The following is a 26,829-nucleotide window of genomic DNA, read 5'->3' on the forward strand; positions in this document are numbered from 1 at the left end:
CCCGCCGTGTGAACGCAGCCCCGCGTGTGAACGCAGCCCGCCGTGTGAACGCAGCCCCGCAGCCCGCCGTGTGAACGCAGCCCAGCCCGCAACGCCCCGCCGTGTGAACGCAGCCCCGCAGCCCGCCGTGTGAACGCAGCCCCGCAGCCCGCCGTGTGAACGCAGCCCGCCGCGCAGCCCGCCGTGTGAACGCAGCCCCGCAGCCCGCCGTGTGAACGCAGCCCGCCGTGTGAACGCAGCCCGCCGTGTGAACGCAGCCCCGCAGCCCGCCGTGTGAACGCAGCCCGCAGCCCGCCGTGTGAACGCAGCCCGCAGCCCGCCGTGTGAACGCAGCCCGCCGTGTGAACGCAGCCCCGCAGCCCGCCGTGTGAACGCAGCCCGCCGTGTGAACGCAGCCCGCGCAGCCCGCCGTGTGAACGCAGCCCCGCAGCCCGCCGTGTGAACGCAGCCCCGCAGCCCGCCGTGTGAACGCAGCCCGCAGCCCGCCGTGTGAACGCAGCCCGCCGTGTGAACGCTGCCCCGCAGCCCGCCGTGTGAACGCAGCCCGCCGCGCAGCCCCGCAGCCCGCCGTGTGAACGCAGCCCCGCAGCCCGCCGTGTGAACGCAGCCCGCCGTGTGAACGCAGCCCCGCAGCGCAGCCCGCCGTGTGTGAACGCAGCCCCGCAGCCCGCCGTGTGAACGCTGCCCCGCAGCCCGCCGTGTGAACGCAGCCCCGCAGCCCGCCGTGTGAACGCAGCCCCGCAGCCCGCCGTGTGAACGCAGCCCGCCGCCCGCCGTGTGAACGCAGCCCCGCAGCCCGCCGTGTGAACGCAGCCCCGCAGCCCGCCGTGTGAACGCAGCCCGCAGCCCGCCGTGTGAACGCAGCCCCGCAGCCCGCCGTGTGAACGCAGCCCCGCAGCCCGCCGTGTGAACGCAGCCCCGCAGCCCGCCGTGTGAACGCAGCCCCGCGCAGCCCCGCCGCCCGCCGTGAACGCAGCCCGCAGCCCGCCGTGTGAACGCTGCCCCGCAGCCCGCCGTGTGAACGCAGCCCCGCAGCCCGCCGTGTGAACGCAGCCCGCCGTGTGAACGCAGCCCGCGTGTGAACGCAGCCCCGCAGCCCGCCGTGTGAACGCTGCCCCGCAACGCAGCCCCGCAGCCCGCCGTGTGAACGCAGCCCCGCAGCCCGCCGTGTGAACGCTGCCCGCCGTGTGAACGCAGCCCCGCAGCCCGCCGTGTGAACGCAGCCCCGCAGCCCGCCGTGTGAACGCAGCCCCGCAGCCCGCCGTGTGAACGCAGCCCCGCAGCCCGCCGTGTGAACGCCCCCGCAGCCCGCCGTGTGAACGCAGCCCCGCAGCCCGCCGTGTGAACGCAGCCCGCCCGCCGTGTGAACGCAGCCCCGCAGCCCGCCGTGTGAACGCAGCCCCGCAGCCCGCCGTGTGGCGGGGGGCTGCGGGGCCGTCGGGGGGGATATTATTCCAAGTAAATATTATTCGGTAAATTCTTTTTTTTTCGACTCACATTTTCATGTAACGCCTCTCAGACAGCGACACGTCCTCTTATCCCCACTCCATTTGGGAAGCGAAGCTCACACGACGCCGCTCCCCCAAACTGCGTCCCTTCACAGACATCTCGCGGGAAGTAGACGGCTCCTGCAGAGAGAAATATAGTCAGTTAATTTGCTGAGTGAGTGCAAGAGGAGCGCCGTTAATAATGTTAATTAAAAAAAAAAAAAAAGATAATTAACACAGGGAAGATACAACGTGTAGAAAAAGTTTGACAAGAAAGACGAGGAATCTGGTAAGCGCGGTAGTGTAGCTGCGTCTCTGCACCCCGTGGAGTCCAGCTGTCACTCTCAGTAGACAGGAGGGTAACACCTGCGAGACACGATGACCTGAAACAGCCTGTCTCTTATAAGCAGTGTGGTCGGACTGTGCATTGCCCTTCACGGTACTGAAAATAATGACGTGAACCCCTGATCCCGTTGCAAATGAACTAAGATTCAATTTAACTTCAAAAATGTTTACCTCTTGTTTTGCAAAAAAAAAAAAAAAAAAAAAAGGATGTTGGCTGCTACCGACTCCAGCCAGCTCTGCGCTGCAGGCTGAGCTGTAGCGCACTGTATTACTAGAGGCACAACAATTCACACACAGCCGTGTGCGGCTATCAGTGAAGTCAAATCTGTGGACAGGCAAAAGGCCTTTACTTTAAAAAGTTAACTGAGGAATTGTTCAAACCTGACACGTGTGCACATTTACAGAGTGCTAGAATAACCCCCAGGCAGCTATCTCAGACTCACTCAGAAAATATTAACCCCGAGGCAGCTATCTCAGACTCACTCAGAAAATATTAACCCCGAGGCAGCTATCTCAGACTCACTCAGAAAATATTAACCCCCAGGCAGCTATCTCAGACTCACTCAGAAAATATTAACCCCGAGGCAGCTATCTCAGACTCACTCAGAAAATATTAACCCCCAGGCAGCTATCTCAGACTCACTCAGAAAATATTAACCCCGAGGCAGCTATCTCAGACTCACTCAGAAAATATTAACCCCGAGGCAGCTATCTCAGACTCACTCAGAAAATATTAACCCCGAGGCAGCTATCTCAGACTCACTCAGAAAATATTAACCCCCAGGCAGCTATCTCAGACTCACTCAGAAAATATTAACCCCGAGGCAGCTATCTCAGACTCACTCAGAAAATATTAACCCCGAGGCAGCTATCTCAGACTCACTCAGAAAATATTAACCCCGAGGCAGCTATCTCAGACTCACTCAGAAAATATTAACCCCGAGGCAGCTATCTCAGACTCACTCAGAAAATATTAACCCCCAGGCAGCTATCTCAGACTCACTCAGAAAATATTAACCCCGAGGCAGCTATCTCAGACTCACTCAGAAAATATTAACCCCCAGGCAGCTATCTCAGACTCACTCAGAAAATATTAACCCCCAGGCAGCTATCTCAGACTCACTCAGAAAATATTAACCCCCAGGCAGCTATCTCAGACTCACTCAGAAAATATTAACCCCCAGGCAGCTATCTCAGACTCACTCAGAAAATATTAACCCCCAGGCAGCTATCTCAGACTCACTCAGAAAATATTAACCCCCAGGCAGCTATCTCAGACTCACTCAGAAAATATTAACCCCGAGGCAGCTATCTCAGACTCACTCAGAAAATATTAACCCCCAGGCAGCTATCTCAGACTCACTCAGAAAATATTAACCCCCAGGCAGCTATCTCAGACTCACTCAGAAAATATTAACCCCCAGGCAGCTATCTCAGACTCACTCAGAAAATATTAACCCCCAGGCAGCTATCTCAGACTCACTCAGAAAATATTAACCCCCAGGCAGCTATCTCAGACTCACTCAGAAAATATTAACCCCCAGGCAGCTATCTCAGACTCACTCAGAAAATATTAACCCCCAGGCAGCTATCTCAGACTCACTCAGAAAATATTAACCCCCAGGCAGCTATCTCAGACTCACTCAGAAAATATTAACCCCCAGGCAGCTATCTCAGACTCACTCAGAAAATATTAACCCCCAGGCAGCTATCTCAGACTCACTCAGAAAATATTAACCCCCAGGCAGCTATCTCAGACTCACTCAGAAAATATTAACCCCCAGGCAGCTATCTCAGACTCACTCAGAAAATATTAACCCCCAGGCAGCTATCTCAGACTCACTCAGAAAATATTAACCCCCAGGCAGCTATCTCAGACTCACTCAGAAAATATTAACCCCCAGGCAGCTATCTCAGACTCACTCAGAAAATATTAACCCCCAGGCAGCTATCTCAGACTCACTCAGAAAATATTAACCCCCAGGCAGCTATCTCAGACTCACTCAGAAAATATTAACCCCGAGGCAGCTATCTCAGACTCACTCAGAAAATATTAACCCCCAGGCAGCTATCTCAGACTCACTCAGAAAATATTAACCCCGAGGCAGCTATCTCAGACTCACTCAGAAAATATTAACCCCCAGGCAGCTATCTCAGACTCACTCAGAAAATATTAACCCCCAGGCAGCTATCTCAGACTCACTCAGAAAATATTAACCCCCAGGCAGCTATCTCAGACTCACTCAGAAAATATTAACCCCCAGGCAGCTATCTCAGACTCACTCAGAAAATATTAACCCCCAGGCAGCTATCTCAGACTCACTCAGAAAATATTAACCCCCAGGCAGCTATCTCAGACTCACTCAGAAAATATTAACCCCCAGGCAGCTATCTCAGACTCACTCAGAAAATATTAACCCCCAGGCAGCTATCTCAGACTCACTCAGAAAATATTAACCCCCAGGCAGCTATCTCAGACTCACTCAGAAAATATTAACCCCCAGGCAGCTATCTCAGACTCACTCAGAAAATATTAACCCCGAGGCAGCTATCTCAGACTCACTCAGAAAATATTAACCCCCAGGCAGCTATCTCAGACTCACTCAGAAAATATTAACCCCCAGGCAGCTATCTCAGACTCACTCAGAAAATATTAACCCCGAGGCAGCTATCTCAGACTCACTCAGAAAATATTAACCCCCAGGCAGCTATCTCAGACTCACTCAGAAAATATTAACCCCGAGGCAGCTATCTCAGACTCACTCAGAAAATATTAACCCCCAGGCAGCTATCTCAGACTCACTCAGAAAATATTAACCCCAAGGCAGCTATCTCAGACTCACTCAGAAAATATTAACCCCCAGGCAGCTATCTCAGACTCACTCAGAAAATATTAACCCCGAGGCAGCTATCTCAGACTCACTCAGAAAATATTAACCCCCAGGCAGCTATCTCAGGTAGACTCGGAAAACACTGCAGCAGTATTACTATTACTGTGTGACCCTGAGCAAGTCACTTCACCGCCTTGTGCTCCGTCCTGCGGATGAGATGTTAAATCAATATCCTATTGTAAGAGACTCTGCATATAATGCACAATTCACAACCTGCCCTGGCAAAGCGCTCTGTGATGGTGGTCCACTGTGAAAGGCGCTATATAAAAATATATTTATTATTATTATTATTATTATTATTATTATTATATTATTATTATTATATTATTATTATTATTAATAGTTGTAACTAAACCAAATGCCGGTTCCTGAAGCTGCTGTTCCTTTGATCGCCACAGGAGGGGGCTGTAACCCTTTGTGAATCTGGAGAAGAGTGCAGTTCTGCAGGAGGTGAGTGAAATGTGTGGATTAATACAGTACATGCATTCGGAGTTGGCAACCCGTTGCTTCCACTAGGTGGCACTGTCGTATCAGACGTTGAATGGAAATTGTGAATGACTGCATTTTGAAACAACATTCAGACATGGTTAACCCAGGCACTAGGATCTGCTACCTGACCGTCATGCAGGATCTAGATGACCTGACCATCAAGGAGCTGTCCTCGACCGTTATCCCATTGGCCAGATCGAGCAGGTCCATGGGCGAGGGTCACCGCTGCCAAGATACCACGTCTATGCAGCTCTACATCGGTTTGTCGATGGACCGCAACGACACCCACGACAGTAAACAAAAGCAGCATTGTTTTCAAACCCAAGTCGTGTTCTCACTCGTTTCTCTTGCGAAGAAGTGAGCATCCCGAAAACGTTCCACTTACCCTCAGGTGTGGTCTCAGCTGCTGATCCCAGTAGTGGACTAGGCTGGGTTGGACCCAAACGCTGTGTTGTTTGTGATGACTGACGTCGACTGATGATCCCCCCCCCCCCCCCCTACACGCTCTGGGACCCTGTGCCATGTGCAGCACACGGTAAACGGCCGACCGGCACTACCACGTACTACCGTGGTGACCAGGTTGGACACCGTGGGGATTCTGATTAGGGCCTGAAGTAACCAGGAGCACGTCTACAACAGGTCTCAGACGTATCTCTTCGATCCCCTGGTCAGGCTCTTGACATACTCTCTCTCGATCTCGCGACATCAGGGAGAGGAGGGGGAGTGTATTCAATGAGGGACAGGATGAGAGGAGAAGCGAGGGTCAGTGTGGTAGAGGGAAACAGAGAGAGGGCGAGGAGACAGGGAGGGGAGACCCTTTTAGGAGTTCTAGAATACAAAGCCCCTCAATTCACTGTGTGCGACACAAGCGTGCAGTGTTGTGTGTGTGCTGTATGTCCCTGTATAGATCATATTTTGTGGGACAAGTCTGCTTTCCATACTGCTTACAAGCGAAAACGGAGCAGAGGTGCGTGGTTGCAGACTCTTTACACTACCTGCTAACGCTGTTAGAGGACAGATGATATTGGTCTGGAAGCAGAAATGCGCTTTGTTTCTTTTCCTATACCGCAGGGTAGGGTTTGCATAGCCACACACCAGCCTGTGTGAGTGTGTGACGTGACACTGTGTGCTCGCACTCTCTCTCTCCTCTCTCTCTCTTCTCTCTATCTCTCTATCTCTCTCTGCAGTCTCTCTCTCTCTCTCTCTCTCTCTATCCCGCTAGAGCGCTGTCACCGCCCTGGTGAAGTTTGGAGCCCAGAATGAAGACCATGCTGCTCAACAGGTCAGACCCGCGGAAACAGCCTTGTGTCACACTAGAGTTGTAACAGTAAATGTGTGTGTGTTCTTGATCTCTGCTTGCCTCTGTCTCAGGTGTTTGTTCATGTGTCAGTGTGTGTGTGTGTTTGATCTCTGTCAGGTGCATGTGTTGAGAGTGGAGTTCTCTTTCCTATACCGCTAGAGCGCTCTGCGGCGCGGAGAGGGGGGTTCTCTTTCCTATACCGCTAGAGCGCTCTGCGGCGCGGAGAGTGGAGTTCTCTTTCCTATACCGCTAGAGCGCTCTGCGGCGCGGAGAGGGGCGTTCTCTTTCCTATACCGCTAGAGCGCTCTGCGGCGCGGAGAGTGGCGTTCTCTTTCCTATACCGCTAGAGCGCTCTGCGGCGCGGAGAGTGGCGTTCTCTTTCCTATACCGCTAGAGCGCTCTGCGGCGCGGAGAGGGGAGTTCTCTTTCCTATACCGCTAGAGCGCTCTGCGGCGCGGAGAGGGGAGTTCTCTTTCCTATACCGCTAGAGCGCTCTGCAGCGCGGAGAGTGGAGTTCTCTTTCCTATACCGCTAGAGCGCTCTGCAGCGTGGAGAGTGGAGTTCTCTTTCCTATACCGCTAGAGCGCTCTGCAGCGTAGGAGAGGGGAGTTCTCTTTCCTATACCGCTAGAGCGCTCTGCAGCGTGGAGAGTGGAGTTCTCTTTCCTATACTGCTAGAGCGCTCTGCAGCGCGGAGAGGGGAGTTCTCTTTCCTATACCGCTAGAGCGCTCTGCAGCGTGGAGAGGGGGGTTCTCTTTCCTATACCGCTAGAGCGCTCTGCGGCGCGGAGAGGGGAGTTCTCTTTCCTATACCGCTAGAGCGCTCTGCGGCGCGGAGAGGGGAGTTCTCTTTCCTATACCGCTAGAGCGCTCTGCAGCGCGGAGAGGGGAGTTCTCTTTCCTATACCGCTAGAGCGCTCTGCGGCGCGGAGAGGGGGGTTCTCTTTCCTATACCGCTAGAGCGCTCTGCGGCGCGGAGAGGGGAGTTTTCTTTCATAGACACCCATATAAAAATAAAAAATACTATAGTTCCATCCAAAAATGTTATAGTTTCCCAGGAACAGCACCCTGCTTTCCAGTCAGCGAAAAACTCTTTCTTCTTCTGTAACATCGACTGTATAAATAATCCAATCAATCAATACACAGGAACGTATCAGTTAGCATAGTTTCGTTTACTGTGGTTTTGTGTGTTAGTTGTTTTTTTAATGTGCTTTACCACACCTTTCTAGACTTTACTACACTCCGATATGTTTTTCCTATAGGAACCCTTTATGAGCGGTGGGGTCCCAGAGTGATTTATTTGGTTCTGGTAATAAGAAACCCCCATTCGGCTGCAGTCGCTAGGTTCCCTGCTGGTTCAGTCACTCTGAAAATTCAACATTGTATACCCGGCCACTGATGCATGCCTGTACTATTAGCATCGCATTGTCCTTCACACCGACATTACCCTGTTACAAAACGCCCCGGAGCCCTGACCTCCACGGTGAACTTTAACCCCCCACGGTCTAGGCTCTGTCCGGTTTCCATGTGATTGACAGCAATGAACAGCAGCTGTTGATCCCCGCAGTGTCCCAGCAGCCCCTTCCCGAGTCTGCTTGCTCACCACGGAGACGACAGCCGGGCAGCTAATAATATTAACACACACACAGCGAGTGAGTACAGAAGGGTTCCCAGGTGTCGAGTAACCTCTTACGCACTGTAACGCTTTCAGGTACCCGAATTGAGGTGCTGCGATTCGCTCAAGTGCACGGTTCGTCTGATTTGTGAATTGGAGAGTCTGTGCGCGTTACTGTTTGTTCTGTATATTGTTTGCACACAGCACTGTGCTGGATATTGTTTGCACACAGCACCCGTGCCTGTGAGCCGATAGAGTGAGTGCTGCTCTTTCCATGCTGGATACAGCAGCACTGAAGAGGAGGGATCCATGTTAATACCATTTCAAACACACGCTGCCGCCAGTGGATTTCCTGCCCCAGCCACTTGGGGTTTGTTATTGTTTCCCTTCCTTTATTGCAGTGTTTCTGGTTTGTGACAATGCAGTGCTGGCGCTCGTATAAGAGTGTTTGCACAATGTAGCAGCAGCTAACCGCAAAGCATTGCGCAGGCGTGTGTGAGTCTGTGTCTGTCTGTGTGGCGCTTGTTTGTTTTTAGGGAGCAGAGCTGTTCATGGTTTGTAATTGACCTGTTCGTGTTAAACGCTCGTCTTCCAGTATCTGCTAATGGCTATTGTTGCTGTGCATTGAACTGGTTACAGTTACAGGAGTCGATTGTTCCAAAAAATCGATGAGTGTGTTATCCGACCAGCTCCAGACGTGTTATCAATCGTTACTATCTACTCACTATTGCTTTAAAGAATCGATTAGTGTGTGTTATCAATCGTTACTATCCAGTCGCTATTAATTTAATCAATCGTTACTATCCACTCACTGTTAATTTAATCAATCGTTACTATCCACTCACTGTTAATTTTATCAATCGTTACTATCCACTCACTATTAATTTAAAGAGTTGAAGGTTATTTTAACTATGGCTCAGCTCACTGTAGGGCCCGGTGAGGTCCCTATGATGCTGTAATGTAACAGCTTGAGTTGTTGATGTAACAGTTAATATCAAATTGTGAATAATTGCTGTATTTGTTGTTTGAACCAGAAAGAGTTGAATCTTGATGATATAAAATCACACTCTTAAAATAATTCACCTGCAGTTACGAGACCACTGCAGTCTGTCATTCATAACTCTGTCTATCTATCTATCTGTCTATCTATCTGCCTGCCTGCCTGTCTGTCTATAATATAAAGAATAATGAAGTGTAAGAACCGAAGCACATATGAAGAAGCTGTCGCGTAGCTGTCAGTTTTGAGCGGAGCTCCAGTCAGCAGTTGTAATCATGTTCACTGTGTTTGTTTGCATCGGTCCTAATCATTGGTACGAGGTCACTTTGATGTGATTCCAGTCTCTTTCTGTGAAAGTCAGTGTTCCAGAATGGCCAGGTATTGGTTAATAAATAAGTGAATGCTGACTTCAAGCAGCCCGTGTGAACAGTCCTCAGCTATTTCTCCCGGTGAAATGGACTCATTTCTTAGATTTCTTTATCAGGGCCGCAGTTTGCAGGACACTGCATCGCAAGCTGTAATTGTTTGGTAAAGCTTTGCATGATAGTCCGGGTGAATAATTCAGAGATTTTAGTTTATGCATTACTTTGCTTCAGACAGCAGGGTTAGAAACTCACACGAGCCCTGCTGCACCCAGTCCTGGGGTTCAGAACTCCCCTCAATGAAGTCTAGTATTGAAGTGAGCTGCCTGGTTATTTCAGTAATATACCTGAACAAGGGGAGTTCAGAAGCCCAGGGCTGGTGTGAGTTTCTAACCCTGATGCTGTGGCATGACTGCATTATACACCGAGGAGATTCCTTCATGACCAGCACAGGGTTACCTGAGTATTACTGACTGCTAATAAAGAGGTTTTTTGTTGTTGATTGTTGGCAGTTTTTAAACTGTAACCAAAACAACGCTCTTGCCAGGTGCTGCCTCTTTAAAACACCCTGCAAAGTTACAAACACGCCACTCACTGCAGCCAATCTGCACGGGCTGGAACCGAGCTGAGAGTTTTACAATCCCAGTTTCATCACTTTGCAGCTGGCTGGGGAGTGCCTGCTGGACACTGGGAGCTGCATGCCTTGCTGGTGACCTCTGCTTGACTGGCTCTGGGAGAAACGCTCAGGGAATCTGCACACTCACTAACTTGGCTTCGTTGGCAGTGTTTCTTTAGCAGGGCATTAGTCTTTGTAATTTGGCTTTACTATAGTGGTGCTTTTAAGACTCCCAGACACTGAAACTCTTCTGTGCCTCTGCCCACCATGTGCAAACAGTGGGGTGGAAGAGTTGTGAGCTGTGTTGAGTGACTGAGTACGGGGTGGAAATAAGACTCTCATTGCAGAGCATATTAATCCAATCCTGGTCTTGCTATGAGTTTAATAAGGCACACCTCTGAGCTTGTTCACTGCACCTGGGCTTGTATTGAAACCTGGAATGAGTGAAACTGCTGTGCAATAGGAGGAGTCTTCTTGCCATCCTAGAATTACTGCTTCTGCACCGAGAGATGCTGCTTTTGAGTATCGTAGAATGCGTGGTGCTGGAGATTGTGTGAGAAATGCAAGCGCGCTGAGAGGCCTGCACTGTGACTCCTGAGATATGCGTGGATAGGGTTCGGAGTGCGGCAGTGCTTCAGTCGATATGTGTGGATAGGGTTCGGAGTGCGGCAGTGCTTCGGTCGATATGTGTGGATAGGGTTCGGAGTGCGGCAGTGCTTCAGTCGATATGCGTGGATAGGGTTCGGAGTGCGGCAGTGCTTCAGTCGATATGCGTGGATAGGGTTCGGAGTGCGGCAGTGCTTCAGTCGATATGCGTGGATAGGGTTCGGAGTGCGGCAGTGCTTCAGTCGATATGCGTGGATAGGGTTCGGAGTGCGGCAGTGCTTCAGTCGATATGCGTGGATAGGGTTCGGGGTGCGGCAGTGCTTCAGTCGATATGCGTGGATAGGGTTCGGAGTGCGGCAGTGCTTCAGTCGATATGCGTGGATAGGGTTCGGAGTGCGGCAGTGCTTCAGTCGATATGCTGGATAGGGTTCGGAGTGCGGCAGTGCTTCAGTCGATATGCGTGGATAGGGTTCGGAGTGCGGCAGTGCTTCAGTCGATATGCGTGGATAGGGTTCGGAGTGCGGCAGTGCTTCAGTCGATATGAGTGGATAGGGTTCGGAGTGCGGCAGTGCTTCAGTCGATATGCGTGGATAGGGTTCGGAGTGCGGCAGTGCTTCAGTCGATATGCGTGGATAGGGTTCGGAGTGCGGCAGTGCTTCAGTCGATATGGTGGATAGGGTTCGGAGTGCGGCAGTGCTTCAGTCGATATGCAATAGGGTTCGGAGTGCGGCAGTGCTTCAGTCGATATGCGTGGATAGGGTTCGGAGTGCGGCAGTGCTTCAGTCGATATGCGTGGATAGGGTTCGGAGTGCGGCAGTGCTTCAGTCAATCCAGCACTGATCACCATGGTGTTTAATCTGAGAGCCTGCAGCGTTTTGTTCTGTTTTTAAATACCATTGCAGTTTTCTCAATGCGTATCGTATTAGGAAATATGATAATATGTACATGGCTTCAGTTGATGGTTTTTAGAAAGTGTGTATTTTAAATTTATATAATAGTGTTCTTCATGCATTGGTTATTGTAAACCAACCCACTGTCCAATATTCGATCAGTACGTTGGTTGTTACTCAACAAGACACACTCTGACCATATTTAAAATCCTGTGAACTGTGGTAAATGAGTAGTATATCCACAGGAAAGGCAGAGGGGAGCACAGTGTGTATGTGTATATTGATTGATTTCTGGATGTAGGTGAAAGGTGATCTATATGAGGCTCATGTGACTGGCATGTGTAAAGGTCAGGGTGGAGCCAGCTGATTTAAGCCTGTCTTTCACAATCTGGAGTACAGAACAGAGAGGCTGGGTGTTACTCAACAAGACACACTCTGACCCTGCAGTGAAGTCGTTGTGAAAAGTCAGTGCGCAGCTAGGCTGAGACAGAAAACAGCCTTCAGCACTCTGGCACAGCCAGCATTCGAGGAGCAGTGAGCTGAGAACCTTTCCACTCGTGACTGCAGCAGCGTCAGTGCAGTACAGAGTCGAGCAGGGTTACACTGAGACAGAAAACAGCCTTCAGCACTCTGGCACAGCCAGCATTCGAGGAGCAGTGAGCTGAGAACCTTTCCACTCGTGACTGCAGCAGCGTCAGTGCAGTACAGAGTCAAGCAGGGTTACACTGAGACAGAATACAGCCTCCAGCACTCCGGCACAGCCAGCATTCGAGGAGCAGTGAGCTGAGAACCTTTCCACTCGTGACTGCAGCAGCGTCAGTGCAGTACAGAGTCGAGCAGGGTTACACTGAGACAGAATACAGCCTCCAGCACTCCGGCACAGCCAGCATTCGAGGAGCAGTGAGCTGAGAACCTTTCCACTCGTGACTGCAGCAGCGTCAGTGCAGTACAGAGTCGAGCAGGGTTACACTGAGACAGAATACAGCCTCCAGCACTCTGGCACAGCCAGCATTCGAGGAGCAGTGAGCTGAGAACCTTTCCACTCGTGACTGCAGCAGCGTCAGTGCAGTACAGAGTCGAGCAGGGTTACACTGAGACAGAATACAGCCTCCAGCACTCTGGCACAGCCAGCATTCGAGGAGCAGTGAGCTGAGAACCTTTCCACTCGTGACTGCAGCAGCGTCAGTGCAGTACAGAGTCAAGCAGGGTTACACTGAGGCAGAAGTAAGTACTGAATGCACAGCAAAGCCAAATTAGTGTGAACTGAATAATGTCTAAAGCTGTGTAGAACTTTCTGAGGGGCAGTATTGGAATGACAAGACTTCTTACTGCAGACCAGGAAAGATTTAGAGAGGAAACTGGTTTTACTCAATTTAAAAACTGTAATGTTCTGTACAAAATTATGAGCAGAATTACATGTTCGAACTGGCAGCAAGGTGGAAACAGAGTGGTTTCTTTGACAAAGTGTTCAGCTGGATTGTTGAGGGTGTGTTAATATATACTTTGTTGTAGGAGTGTGTCTTCTAGTGAGAAAATGAGAAGACACTATTATACAAGAAGAGTCGGGGAAACGGTGCATATTAACATAAATCCTGTCTCCACTGTGTGTAGCTCAGACTGTGTGTGAGAGAGAGAGAGACTAGCTGATGATGTTTGAAGCTCGGACAGTGCGTGTGTGTCTGAGACTAGCTGATGATGTTTGAAGCTCGGACAGTGTGTGTGTGTGTGTGTGTGTGTGTGCGTCTGACACTAGCTGATGATGTTTGAAGCTCGGACAGTGTGTGTGTGTGTGTGTGTGTGTCTGAGACTAGCTGATGATGTTTGAAGCTCGGACAGTATGTGTGTGTGTGTGTCTGAGACTAGCTGATGATGTTTGAAGCTCGGACAGTGTGTGTGTGTGTGTGTGTGTGTGTGTCTGAGACTAGCTGATGATGTTTGAAGCTCGGACAGTGTGTGTGTGTGTGTGTGTGTGTGTCTGAGACTAGCTGATGATGTTTGAAGCTCGGACAGTATGTGTGTGTGTGTGTCTGAGACTAGCTGATGATGTTTGAAGCTCGGACAGTGTGTGTGTGTGTGTGTGTGTCTGAGACTAGCTGATGATGTTTGAAGCTCGGACAGTGTGTGTGTGTGTGTGTCTGAGACTAGCTGATGATGTTTGAAGCTCGGACAGTGTGTGTGTGTGTGTGTGTGTGTCTGAGACTAGCTGATGATGTTTGAAGCTCGGACAGTGTGTGTGTGTGTGTGTCTGAGACTAGCTGATGATGTTTGAAGCTCGGACAGTGTGTGTGTGTGTGTGTGTGTGTGTGTCTGAGACTAGCTGATGTTTGAAGCTCGGACAGTATGTGTGTGTGTCTGAGACTAGCTGATGATGATTGAAGCTCGGACAGTATGTGTGTGTGTGTGTGTGTGTGTGTGTGACTCTGATCGACTAGAACTTCGTGATGGCGTTTGACTGTGAGGGACAGAGGGATGACTAGGTATGTGTGTGTGTGTGTGTGTGTGTGTGTGTGTGTGTGTGTGTGTGTGTGGGTGGTGTGTGTGTGTGTGTGTGTGTGTGTGTGTTTTTTCCAAATTGTGACGTAAAAGCACAGTGAAATTCACAGAGTATTGTATTGTGATGTTGTGTTCCAGGTTGTGGCTCAGTGCTCTGAGTGTGTTGTGTTCCAGGGTGAGGCTCAGGGCTCTGATGTGTGTGTTGTGTTCCAGGGTGTGGCTCAGGGCTCTGTGTGTGGTGTGTTCCAGGGTGAGGCTCAGGGCTCTGTGTGTGTTGTGTTCCAGGGTGTGGCTCAGGGCTCTGAGTGTGTTGTGTTCCAGGGTGAGGCTCAGGGCTCTGTGTGTGTGTTGTGTTCCAGGGTGTGGCTCAGGGCTCTGTGTGTGTTGTGTTCCAGGGTGTGGCTCAGGGCTCTGTGTGTGTTGTGTTCCAGGGTGTGGCTCAGGGCTCTGTGTGTGTTGTGTTCCAGGGTGTGGCTCAGGGCTCTGTGTGTGTTGTGTTCCAGGGTGTGGCTCAGGGCTCTGTGTGTGTTGTGTTCCAGGGTGTGGCTCAGGGCTCTGTGTGTGTTGTGTTCCTGGGTGTGGCTCAGGGCTCTGTGTGTGTTGTGTTCCAGGGTGTGGCTCAGGGCTCTGTGTGTGTTGTGTTCCAGGGTGTGGCTCAGGGCTCTGTGTGTGTTGTGTTCCAGGGTGTGGCTCAGGGCTCTGTGTGTGTTGTGTTCCAGGGTGTGGCTCAGGGCTCTGTGTGTGTTGTGTTCCAGGGTGTGGCTCAGGGCTCTGTGTGTGTTGTGTTCCAGGGTGTGGCTCAGGGCTCTGTGTGTGTTGTGTTCCAGGGTGTGGCTCAGGGCTCTGTGTGTGTTGTGTTCCTGGGTGTGGCTCAGGGCTCTGTGTGTGTTGTGTTCCAGGGTGTGGCTCAGGGCTCTGTGTGTGTTGTGTTCCAGGGTGTGGCTCAGGGCTCTGTGTGTGTTGTGTTCCAGGGTGTGGCTCAGGGCTCTGTGTGTGTTGTGTTCCAGGGTGTGGCTCAGGGCTCTGTGTGTGTGTTGTGTTCCAGGGTGTGGCTCAGGGCTCTGTGTGTGTTGTGTTCCAGGGTGTGGCTCAGGGCTCTGTGTGTGTTGTGTTCCAGGGTGTGGCTCAGGGCTCTGTGTGTGTTGTGTTCCAGGGTGTGGCTCAGGGCTCTGTGTGTGTTGTGTTCCAGGGTGTGGCTCAGGGCTCTGTGTGTGTGTGTGTTCCAGGGTGTGGCTCAGGGCTCTGTGTGTGTTGTGTTCCAGGGTGTGGCTCAGGGCTCTGTGTGTGTTGTGTTCCAGGGTGTGGCTCAGGGCTCTGTGTGTGTTGTGTTCCAGGGTGTGGCTCAGGGCTCTGTGTGTGTTGTGTTCCAGGGTGTGGCTCAGGGCTCTGTGTGTGTTGTGTTCCAGGGTGTGGCTCAGGGCTCTGTGTGTGTTGTGTTCCAGGGTGTGGCTCAGGGCTCTGTGTGTGTTGTGTTCCAGTGTGTGTGTGTGTGTTCCAGGGTGTGGCTCAGGGCTCTGTGTGTGTTGTGTTCCAGGGTGTGGCTCAGGGCTCTGTGTGTGTTGTGTTCCAGGGTGTGGCTCAGGGCTCTGATGTGTGTGTTGTGTTCCAGGGTGTGGCTCAGGGCTCTGTGTGTGTTGTGTTCCAGGGTGTGGCTCAGGGCTCTGTGTGTGTTGTGTTCCAGGGTGTGGCTCAGGGCTCTGATGAGTGTGGTGTGTTCCAGGGTGTGGCTCAGGGCTCTGTGTGTGGTGTGTTCCAGGGTGTGGCTCAGGGCTCTGTGTGTGTTGTGTTCCAGGGTGTGGCTCAGGGCTCTGTGTGTGTTGTGTTCCAGGGTGTGGCTCAGGGCTCTGTGTGTGTTGTGTTCCAGGGTGTGGCTCAGGGCTCTGTGTGTGTGTGTGTTCCAGGGTGTGGCTCAGGGCTCTGTGTGTGTTGTGTTCCAGGGTGTGGCTCAGGGCTCTGTGAGTGTGGTGTGTTCCAGGGTGTGGCTCAGGGCTCTGTGTGTGTTGTGTTCCAGGGTGTGGCTCAGGGCTCTGTGTGTGTTGTGTTCCAGGGTGTGGCTCAGGGCTCTGTGTGTGGTGTGTTCCAGGGTGTGGCTCAGGGCTCTGATGAGTGTGTTGTGTTCTCTTCCAGGCAGGTTGGCTGCAGTGAAGTGTTGCTGATTATGGATTACGCAATGAAGTCTCTCAGCTTGTTCTCCCCCAAGTCCCTCTCCAAGTAAGTCAGTAACATCTACACCTGCTTCTGTCACTTCTTGTCTGTTTGATTTATTTTTAAATGTGATTGTTCTGAAACCTTTTCTTATTACGTACAGATAATAAGAACCACATTCAGCACGTTTACATATTGATGCATTTCACCACAAAGTGTTTCCATCGCTGTGCACTGTGTCCGATGTGTCTGCTTTTATTTCGAGCATTTCTAATACAATGAGGGAGACTTCGCGCTGAAAGGGTTGGCATCACTTCTTAAGTTTCTTTTTAGTATTTGCAAATCCGATTCTCGAATTCCGAAAACGAAGACGTTAAGGAGTCTGTAAGCCACCCCCTCAATCTTTTCTTATAGAAGGAGTTGTTAGACCGAAGTGGGTGTAATCTCGAATTGTGTTTCATGACGTGTTTCCAGGAATTTGCTCTCGTCAGTTGATTTACTGACACGAGGGAAGCGTGTCTGTTTTGCTGATTTCACAGCAAATGAATTCAGCCAGACAGAGGAAAGCCATTATTCTGTTATTTTTTCCATGTTCTGGAGGAGTTTGTTTTTATTGAATATTTTCCGGTAGAGGAGTGTTTCAGTGGTGCTATAGTTTAGCTTGCTGGCTGTACCTCCGAGTGTCTGTGTGTGTCAGTGTGTCTGCATGTCAGTGTTTATGCTCCTCCCCTCTTATCAGCCATGCCAGCGTGGATCTCTCCACGAGGACCTTGGTGTTTGCTGACATTCCTGTGCAGATAAGAGGTCTCTATGCAGGGTACCTGCAGCCTGCATTGTGTCCCTGTATTATGAAACCCACACAAAACATCCAACAACCTGACTCTGCTCTCCTGCAGTTTTCAGTGGAGGTCAGCCGTTCCATAACCCCCAGTAACAGAGCGGTGAATCAAGCGCAGCTGAGCGACACCGCTGATTAGCAGCACTTGCTGATGAAGCTCTTCACAGAGGACCCGTTTATTCATTGATTCGCTGTGGCTCGCTCGCGTTGTCGTGACCTAGCGGTTATTCACAGGTGCTCTCAGTGCACTCTCCAGTGTGTTCGCAGTGCAGCCAGTGTGACTGTTCCCGTTCATATCAGTGTACTCTGCCGTGTGTTCTACTCGCTCGCTGAGTGTCCCGTGTGAGGAGGATTTTACTGACTCCTCCCCCCCTCCCCCCAGGTGCGTCTCCGCTAGCGCCTCCATGACCCAGCAGCTGCTCGCAGGCCCTGCCACCCGACCCAAACCCTTCCGGGTCGCAAACTTCAACCGCAGTGTCAAGAAGGGCATCATGGCTGACGGGCTGAGGGACCTTCTGAACAAGGTGAGAGAGGGAAGGAGAGAGGGTTAGAGAGGGAAGGAGTGGATAGAGGGAAGAAGAGATGGAGAGAGGTTGATATGGTACCTCTCCAACTCCCGGACCTCCGCATGTCTCCAGTGAGTGCTATTTGTTTCTGGGAGGTGAGGAGAGAGGGAGAGAGGGAAAGAGAGGGATAAAGAGGGGAGGAGAGATGGAGAGAGGGATAGAGAGAGGGAAGGAGAGATGGAGAGAAAGAGGGGAGGAGAGATGTAGAGAGGGAAAGAGAGAGGGAAAGAGAGGGATGGGGGAAGGAGAGAGGGAAAGAGGGATAGAGGGGGAAGGAGAGAGGGAAAGAGGGATAGAGGGGGAAGGAGATAGGGAAAGAGGGATAGAGGGAAGGAGAGATGGAGAGGGATAGAGGGGGAAGGAGAGAGGGAAAGAGAGGGATAGAGGGATGGAGAGGGATAGAGGGAGAAGGAGATAGGGAAAGAGGGATAGAGGGAAGGAGAGATGGAGAGGGATAGAGGGGGAAGGAGAGAGGGAAAGAGAGGGATAGAGGGATGGAGAGGGATAGAGGGAGAAGGAGAGAGGTTGATGTCGTTGCTCCTGCCTCCACAGCTCCCGGATGCCCTGCATGTCTCCAGTGTCTGCTCTCTGGTCCTGGAGGAGGACGGGACGATGGTGGACACAGAGGAGTTCTTCCAGACCCTGGATGACAACACTGTCCTCATGGCGCTGGACAAGGGACAGGAATGGACCCCCAGTGAGGTAAGGACACAGAGACACATTTTAAAGACATGAATCATGACATTAACAATGTATTGTGTACTCTTTTTTTTTTTTTTTTTTTTTTTTTTTTTTATAACATGTGTAATACTTTGGTATGTCCAATACTCATAAGATGCTCTTATACCATAAGAGAGACTTGGTGTACTGGACACACACAGCTTATGAAAGGAGCCCATCAGACTGGCAGGTATATCTGTACTCTGTCTGTCTGTCTGTCTGTCTGTCAGATACGATACACAGTGACAGCTTCCTCTGAGTCTCCACATGCTCACTGTCTGTCTGTCTGTCAGTCTGTCAGGTGCATCACGATACACAGTGACAGCTTCCTCTGAGTCTCTACATGCTCACTGTCTGTCTGTCTGTCTCATGTCTGTCAGTCTGTCAGTCTGTCTGTGTCATCAGGATACACAGTGACAGCTTCCTCTGAGTCTCCACATGCTCACTGTCTGTCTGTCTGTCTGTCAGGAGTCTGTCATCACGATGTAGTCCTATGTGTCACTCCTGTCGAAGTGTCACTGTCAGTCTCAGAGGTGTAGAGGTGACACAGGACAGTAGACAGACAGACAGTCAGACAGTCCACGTAGTGCTATGTGTCACTGTCGAAGGAGACTCAGAGGTATACACGAGTGACAGACGACAGACAGACAGACAGTCAGACAGTCCACGTAGTACTATGTGTCACTGTCGAAGGGACAACTCAGAGGTGTCGAGTGAGACACACTGTCTGTCTGTCTGTCTGTCAGTCTGTCAGGTGCATCACGATACACAGTGACAGCTTCCTCTGAGTCTCTGCATGCTCACTGTCTGTCTGTCTGTCTGTCTGTCAGTCTGTCAGGTGCATCACGATACACAGTGACAGCTTCCTCTGAGTCTCTGCATGCTCACACTGTACACAGTGACAGCTGTCTGTCTGTCTGTCTGTCTGTCAGATACATCATGATACACAGTGACAGCTTCCTTTCTCCACATGCTCACTGTCTGTCTGTCTGTCTGTCAGTCTGTCAGGTGCATCACGATACACAGTGACAGCTTCCTCTGAGTCTCCACATGCTCACTGTCTGTCTGTCTGTCTGTCAGTGTCAGGTGCATCATCACAGTGACAGCTTCCTCTGAGTCTCTGCAGTCACTGTCTGTCTGTCTGTCTGTCACATCACGATACACAGTTCCTCTGAGTCTCCACATGCTCACTGTCTGTCTGTCTGTCTGTCAGTCTGTCAGGTGCATCACGATACACGAAGGTAGACTCAGAGACGTAGCAGAGTGACGTCTGTCTGTCATGCACTGTCTGTCTGTCAGTGTCAGTCTGAGTCTCCACATGCTCACTGTCTGTCTGTCTGTCTGTCAGTCTGTCAGGTGCATCACGATACACAGTGACAGCTTCCTCTGAGTCTCTGCATGCTCACTGTCTGTCTGTCTGTCAGGTGCATCAGGATACACAGTGTCAGATACATCATCACGATACACAGTGACAGCTTCCTCTGAGTCTCTGCATGCTCACTGTCTGTCTGTCTGTCTGTCTGTCTGTCAGGTACATCATGATACACAGTGACAGCTTCCTTTGAGTCTCCACATGCTCACTGTCTGTCTGTCTGTCTGTCAGTCAGATACACAGGTGCATCACGATACACAGTGACAGCTTCCTCTGAGTCTCCACATGCTCACTGTCTGTCTGTCTGTCTGTCAGTCTGTCAGGTGCATCACGATACACAGTGACAGCTTCCTCTGAGTCTCTGCATGCTCACTGTCTGTCTGTCTGTCTGTCAGTCTGTCAGATACATCACGATACACAGTGACAGCTTCCTTTGAGTCTCCACATGCTCACTGTCTGTCTGTCTGTCTGTCTGTCAGTCTGTCAGGTGCATCACGATACACAGTGACAGCTTCCTCTGAGTCTCCACATGCTCACTGTCTGTCTGTCTGTCTGTCAGATACATCACGATACACAGTGACAGCTTCCTCTGAGTCTCCACATGCTCACTGTCTGTCTGTCTGTCTGTCAGTCTGTCAGGTGCATCACGATACACAGTGACAGCTTCCTCTGAGTCTCCACATGCTCACTGTCTGTCTGTCTGTCTGTCTGTCAGTCTGTCAGGTGCATCACGATACACAGTGACAGCTTCCTTTGAGTCTCCACATGCTCACTGTCTGTCTGTCTGTCTGTCAGTCTGTCAGGTGCATCACGATACACAGTGACAGCTTCCTTTGAGTCTCCACATGCTCACTGTCTGTCTGTCAGTCTGTCAGTCTGTCAGGTGCATCACGATACACAGTGACAGCTTCCTCTGAGTGTCATGTCACTGTCTGTCTGTCTGTCTGTCTCTCTCACATGCTCACTGTCTGTCTGTCTGTCTGTCAGTCTGTCAGGTGCATCACGATACACAGTGACAGCTTCCTCTGATTCTCTGCATGCTCACTGTCTGTCTGTCTGTCTGTCAGTCTGTCAGGTGCATCACGTTACACAGTGACAGATTCCTAACAGTCTCCACATGCTCACTGTCTGTCTGTCTTTCAGAATGGAGAGTACCACTTGCACCTCACGGACAGGCCTCGCCACAGGAAGGATGTCGCCAGGATCACCTTTGACTTCTACAAGTCGAACCCCCGCGATTTAATTGGCTGCCTGAACGTGAAGGCCACCCTGTACGGCATGTACACCGTGTCATATGACCTGCGCTGCTACGGGGCCAAGAAGATGATGAAGTGAGTGTGAATATCAGAGAGAGGAATAACCATGTGAGTGAATATCAGCGCTAGAGACACAGAGAGAGAGGAATAACCATGTGAGTGAATATCAGAGCTAGAGACACAGAGAGAGGAATAACCATGTGAGTGAATATCAGAGCTAGAGACACAGAGAGGAATAACCATGTGAGTGAATATCAGAGCTAGAGACACACAGAGAGGAATAACCATGTGAGTGAATATCAGAGCTAGAGACACAGAGAGAGGAATAACCATGTGAGTGAATATCAGAGCTAGAGACACAGAGAGAGAGGAATAACCATGTGAGTGAATATCAGAGCTAGAGACACAGAGAGAGAGGAATAACCATGTGAGTGAATATCAGAGCTAGAGACACACAGAGAGAGGAATAACCATGTGAGTGAATATCAGAGCTAGAGACACACAGAGAGAGGAATAACCATGTGAGTGAATATCAGAGCTAGAGACACACAGAGAGAGGAATAACCATGTGAGTGAATATCAGAGCTAGAGACACAGAGAGAGGAATAACCATGTGAGTGAATATCAGAGCTAGAGACACACAGAGAGAGGAATAACCATGTGAGTGAATATCAGAGCTAGAGACACAGAGAGAGAGGAATAACCATGTGAGTGAATATCAGAGCTAGAGACACACAGAGAGAGGAATAACCATGTGAGTGAATATCAGAGCTAGAGACACACAGAGAGAGGAATAACCATGTGAGTGAATATCAGAGCTAGAGACACACAGAGAGAGGAATAACCATGTGAGAGAATATCAGAGCTAGAGACACACAGAGAGAGGAATAACCATGTGAGTGAATATCAGAGCTAGAGACACACAGAGAGAGGAATAACCATGTGAGTGAATATCAGAGCTAGAGACACACAGAGAGAGGAATAACCATGTGAGTGAATATCAGAGCTAGAGACACAGAGAGAGAGGAATAACCATGTGAGTGAATATCAGAGCTAGAGACACAGAGAGAGAGGAATAACCATGTGAGTGAATATCAGAGCTAGAGACACACAGAGAGAGGAATAACCATGTGAGTGAATATCAGAGCTAGAGACACACAGAGAGAGGAATAACCATGTGAGAGAATATCAGAGCTAGAGACACACAGAGAGAGGAATAACCATGTGAGAGAATATCAGAGCTAGAGACACACAGAGAGAGGAATAACCATGTGAGAGAATATCAGAGCTAGAGACACACAGAGAGAGGAATAACCATGTGAGAGAATATCAGAGCTAGAGACACACAGAGAGAGGAATAACCATGTGAGTGAATATCAGAGCTAGAGACACACAGAGAGAGGAATAACCATGTGAGTGAATATCAGAGCTAGAGACACACAGAGAGAGGAATAACCATGTGAGTGAATATCATAACCATGTGAGTGAATATCAGAGCTAGAGACACACAGAGAGAGGAATAACCATGTGAGTGAATATCAGAGCTAGAGACACAGAGAGAGAGGAATAACCATGTGAGTGAATATCAGAGCTAGAGACACAGAGAGAGGAATAACCATGTGAGTGAATATCAGAGCTAGAGACACATAGAGAGGAATAACCATGTGAGTGAATATCAGAGCTAGAGACACAGAGAGAGGAATAAACGTCTTCTTAAACTCACAGTAAAACCAGGAATGGATCACACTGCTGTGCAATGGGAGTCTTCTGTCCATCCCTGAAATACCGTAAACAGTGAATTTGTGAAGTGACTTAAACTTGTGCTTGAAATATCGAGGGGAGCAGTGATAGAAGCGCGTGAGTGGGATCTCTCTTTCATCATCGAAGGTACCGAGAGACCAAGACGTTTGTCTTGTGATTTATTGTTTGTTTGTTTGTTTCAGGGAGGCCCTGCGCTGGACCCTCTTCTCCATGCAGGCCACAGGCCACGTCCTATTGGGCACATCCTGCTACATGCAGCAGCTATTGGACGAGGAGGAGCAGGGGGCGGAGCGGAAAGAGCAGCTGACCCAGCCCACGCAGCTGCAGAGCATCCTATGGGGAAAGACAGTGGTGTGACTTCACAATGGGGAGGGGGCGGGACCACACTGAGGGCTGAGTTACACAGCATTCTTCACATCATGGACTGTGCTGGAGTATTTGGGACATTTGGAAAGGGGAGCTGATTTACAGACATGCTGGCTCCCAAGCCATGCTTTATCAATCTGACCTGCTTTGAGTTTTGACTCTTGTAGTGTCTGTGTATTGCGTGCTGTTCTCGTATAACAGAATTTATAAGTGGATCTTTTTACTGTAATGCGGTGTGAATTATCGCTATTGTTTTTCAGTGTATTTGAAATTTAAAAGAATAATCCAGTGTTTGTTTAGATTTTGATAGCCGCCCTCCTGCACAAGTTTTATTCAGCAGGAAATCCAAGAACTAGGTGTTTTTCTACCCTACCGGCTGCCTGTGCTGCACGGGGCTGTAATAATTTTTTGTTTTGCATTCACGTTCCATCCTCCTTTGGGTTTACTGTGGGCTTTTAACCACGCCGCGCGCCTCTGTTTGGCCACGCCGCGCGCCTCTGTTTGGCCACGCCGCACGCCTCTGTTTGGCCACGCCGCGCGCCTCTGTTTGGCCACGCCGCACGCCTCTGTTTGGCCACGCTGTCGTTTCACTTCGTTTTCTGAGCCACGATTTCTCACCTGGCTTGGTGTTCGTTTCAGAGACTCCCCTCCTCAGTGTTGCTGTCTTTGTTTTAATGTGTTTAACGACTGGGGCGTTGCACAATGCACACTCAGTGAGCACTGATGAAGCCTGGTCTCTGCACTGTCACACATTTGAATGGATTGATTCACTTTAGTAGCACTGTTTGTATATCTCTACAGCACCACAGAATACTTGAAGGTGTGTGAAACGCAGATCTGAACAGAGATGTGTCTCCTCTGCTCCGGAAGTGAGGAATTCAGAATAAACTCCAATATCCCAGAATACTTTATCTCCGCAGTGAAATGACATTGATCATTTGTGACGGGCTGCCAGTGGCTGGCTGTGCCTGGTGTGGCACGCTAACCCCGCTGCCGACCCGGTTCCTTCTCGTATCGAGTCATGATGCTGTGTACGTAAGCATGACGCTGAACGCTGTGTGCAAACACCAAGACGGGCCATCTTCATAACGCTAGTTACTGTGCTCTACTGTATGAATGCTCTGCTGTGCTCTACTGAGAGGGAATGCGTATTTACTTACCACCTGCTTGTAGAATACAGAACTCCTGTTTATTTATTTTTGTTTCTTTTTCTTTTGATAGTCGTTTCTTGTAGTTGTGAGGGAGAGGGTGGAAGATACATGTGAAGATTTTAAAAGTGATTAGTTCTAAGAAGCTGGCATATGGATATTTCAACGTTACATTTTTCTTTCAAACGTTTCAATTAAAGGATTTGAATGCATATTATGTAGGATCGGGGGGTCAAGGGGGATCTCTGTGTCCGACTGCTGCTGTGGGGAGAAAAAAATTGAAGGACATTCATGCAAGACTCTGTGTGGGGGGGTGGAAGGGCAAAGTGTAATAAAGTATAGAGAGGTGAAGTAAAGCATATTTATAAAAACCAGCCATGTAATCGATGATAAACGCGTTGGAAAGCTGACCATTCAGTGCAACTTTCTGTTGGCCAACTCTTCTATAAGGAGTGTTTCAGGTCTCGGGCTGGTTTGTTACATGGAGTGTGTTAAGTCTATGAATACAGGGCTGAAGCTGTATATTTAATAGAATTGTGCAATAAAATGATTTGTATATGATAATAATTCTGATAATAAAAGTTCAATAAAAGCTGTGTTTGTTTTTTCTGCACTGTTTCGTTCTGTATTGTATGGTTTCTGTCCTGCTCTGCTGGTTTGTCAGTATTAAAGTCCCGCTCCGTGCTTTCCTTGCTGGACAGAGGAAATCACGGGACCACTGTGCTTATCTAGCCATGTAATAGCACAGTCACGACAGGGTAACTGGCACTGTGTCCTGCTGTGACAGGCCAGCTCCGAGATGTAATAGCACAGTCAGGACTGGGTAACTGGCACTGTGTCCTGCTGTGACAGGCCAGCTCCGAGATGCAACAGCACAGTCACGACTGGGTAACTGGCACTGTGTCCTGCTGTAACACGCCATCTCCGAGATGTAATAGCACAGTCACGACAGGGTAACTGGCACTGTGTCCTGCTGTGACAGGCCAGCTCCGAGATGTAATAGCACAGTCACGACTGGGTAACTGGCACTGTGTCCTGCTGTAACACGCCAGCTCCGAGATGTAATAGCACAGTCACGACTGGGTAACTGGCACTGTGTCCTGCTGTGACAGGCCAGCTCCGAGATGTAATAGCACAGTCACGACTGGGTAACTGGCACTGTGTCCTGCTGTGACACGCCAGCTCCGAGATGTAATAGCACAGTCACGACTGGGTAACTGGCACTGTGTCCTGCTGTAACACGCCAGCTCCGAGATGTAATAGCACAGTCACGACTGGGTAACTGGCACTGTGTCCTGCTGTAACACGCCAGCTCCGAGATGTAATAGCACAGTCAGGACTGGGTAACTGGCACTGTGTCCTGCTGTAACACGCCAGCTCTGAGAAGCAACAGATGCAGGGTAACTGGCACTGTGTCCTGCTGTGACAGGCCAGCTCCGAGATGTAATAGCACAGTCAGGACTGGGTAACTGGCACTGTGTCCTGCTGTAGCCAGCTCCGAGATGTAATAGCACAGTCAGGACAGGGTAACTGGCACTGTGTCCTGCTGTAACACGCCAGCTCCGAGATGTAATAGCACAGTCAGGACTGGGTAACTGGCACTGTGTCCTGCTGTGACAGGCCAGCTCCGAGATGTAATAGCACAGTCAGGACTGGGTAACTGGCACTGTGTCCTGCTGTAACACGCCAGCTCCGAGATGTAATAGCACAGTCACGACTGGGTAACTGGCACTGTGTCCTGCTGTGACAGGCCAGCTCCGAGATGTAATAGCACAGTCAGGACTGGGTAACTGGCACTGTGTCCTGCTGTAACACGCCAGCTCCGAGATGTAATAGCACAGTCAGGACTGGGTAACTGGCACTGTGTCCTGCTGTAACACGCCAGCTCCGAGATGTAACAGCACAGTCAGGACTGGGTAACTGGCAGTGTGTCCTGCTGTAACACGCCAGCTCCGAGATGTAATAGCACAGTCAGGACTGGGTAACTGGCACTGTGTCCTGCTGTAACACGCCAGCTCCGAGATGTAATAGCACAGTCAGGACTGGGTAACTGGCACTGTGTCCTGCTGTAACACGCCAGCTCCGAGATGCAATAGCACAGTCAGGACTGGGTAACTGGCACTGTGTCCTGCTGTAACACGCCAGCTCCGAGATGTAATAGCACAGTCAGGACTGGGTAACTGGCACTGTGTCCTGCTGTAACACGCCAGCTCTGAGATGTAATAGCACAGTCACGACTGGGTAACTGGCAGAGTGTCCTGCTGTAACACGCCAGCTCCGAGATGTAATAGCACAGTCACGACTGGGTAACTGGCACTGTGTCCTGCTGTAACACGCCAGCTCTGAGATGCAACAGCACAGTCAGGACTGGGTAACTGGCAGAGTGTCCTGCTGTAACACGCCAGCTCCGAGATGTAATAGCACAGTCAGGACAGGGTAACTGGCACTGTGTCCTGCTGTAACACGCCAGCTCCAAGATGTAATAGCACAGTCACGACTGGGTAACTGGCACTGTGTCCTGCTGTGACACGCCAGCTCCGAGATGTAATAGCACAGTCAGGACTGGG

At 50.3% G+C, this 26,829-nt stretch overlaps 1 protein-coding gene across 4 annotated transcripts; it reads left to right on the plus strand.

Annotated features, from left to right (window-relative positions):
• Window positions 1-6,447: 6,447 nt before the first annotated feature.
• LOC121328246 (cell death activator CIDE-3-like) lies at window positions 6,448-24,834 on the plus strand. 4 transcript variants are annotated; one of them, XM_041272811.1, is made up of 6 exons: window positions 6,448-6,494; window positions 16,218-16,301; window positions 17,456-17,597; window positions 18,192-18,341; window positions 20,875-21,062; window positions 22,931-24,834. In XM_041272811.1, the coding sequence occupies exons 1-6, from the start codon at window positions 6,472-6,474 to the stop codon at window positions 23,103-23,105; spliced, it is 762 nt and encodes a 253-aa protein (XP_041128745.1). In that variant the 5' UTR covers window positions 6,448-6,471; the 3' UTR covers window positions 23,106-24,834. The 4 variants fall into 4 exon arrangements, with proteins under 4 accessions (XP_041128745.1, XP_041128748.1, XP_041128747.1 ...); XM_041272814.1 differs by lacking the exon at window positions 6,448-6,494 and adding an exon at window positions 8,080-8,163; XM_041272813.1 differs by lacking the exon at window positions 6,448-6,494 and adding an exon at window positions 8,346-8,496.
• Window positions 24,835-26,829: the final 1,995 nt, after the last annotated feature.

This window comes from Polyodon spathula, chromosome 16, assembly GCF_017654505.1.
Source record: "Polyodon spathula isolate WHYD16114869_AA chromosome 16, ASM1765450v1, whole genome shotgun sequence".
In the NCBI taxonomy this organism is placed as follows: Eukaryota; Metazoa; Chordata; class Actinopteri; order Acipenseriformes; family Polyodontidae; genus Polyodon; species Polyodon spathula.

Bases quoted from the DNA above. Each gene is read 5' to 3' on its own strand.
- LOC121328246 (XM_041272811.1), top strand. From the start codon at position 6,472: ATGAAGACCATGCTGCTCAACAG. The intron at 17,598-18,191 runs GTGAGAGAGGGA...CTGCCTCCACAG, and splicing joins TGAGGGACCTTCTGAACAAG to CTCCCGGATGCCCTGCATGT. The intron at 18,342-20,874 runs GTAAGGACACAG...TCTGTCTTTCAG, and splicing joins AGGAATGGACCCCCAGTGAG to AATGGAGAGTACCACTTGCA.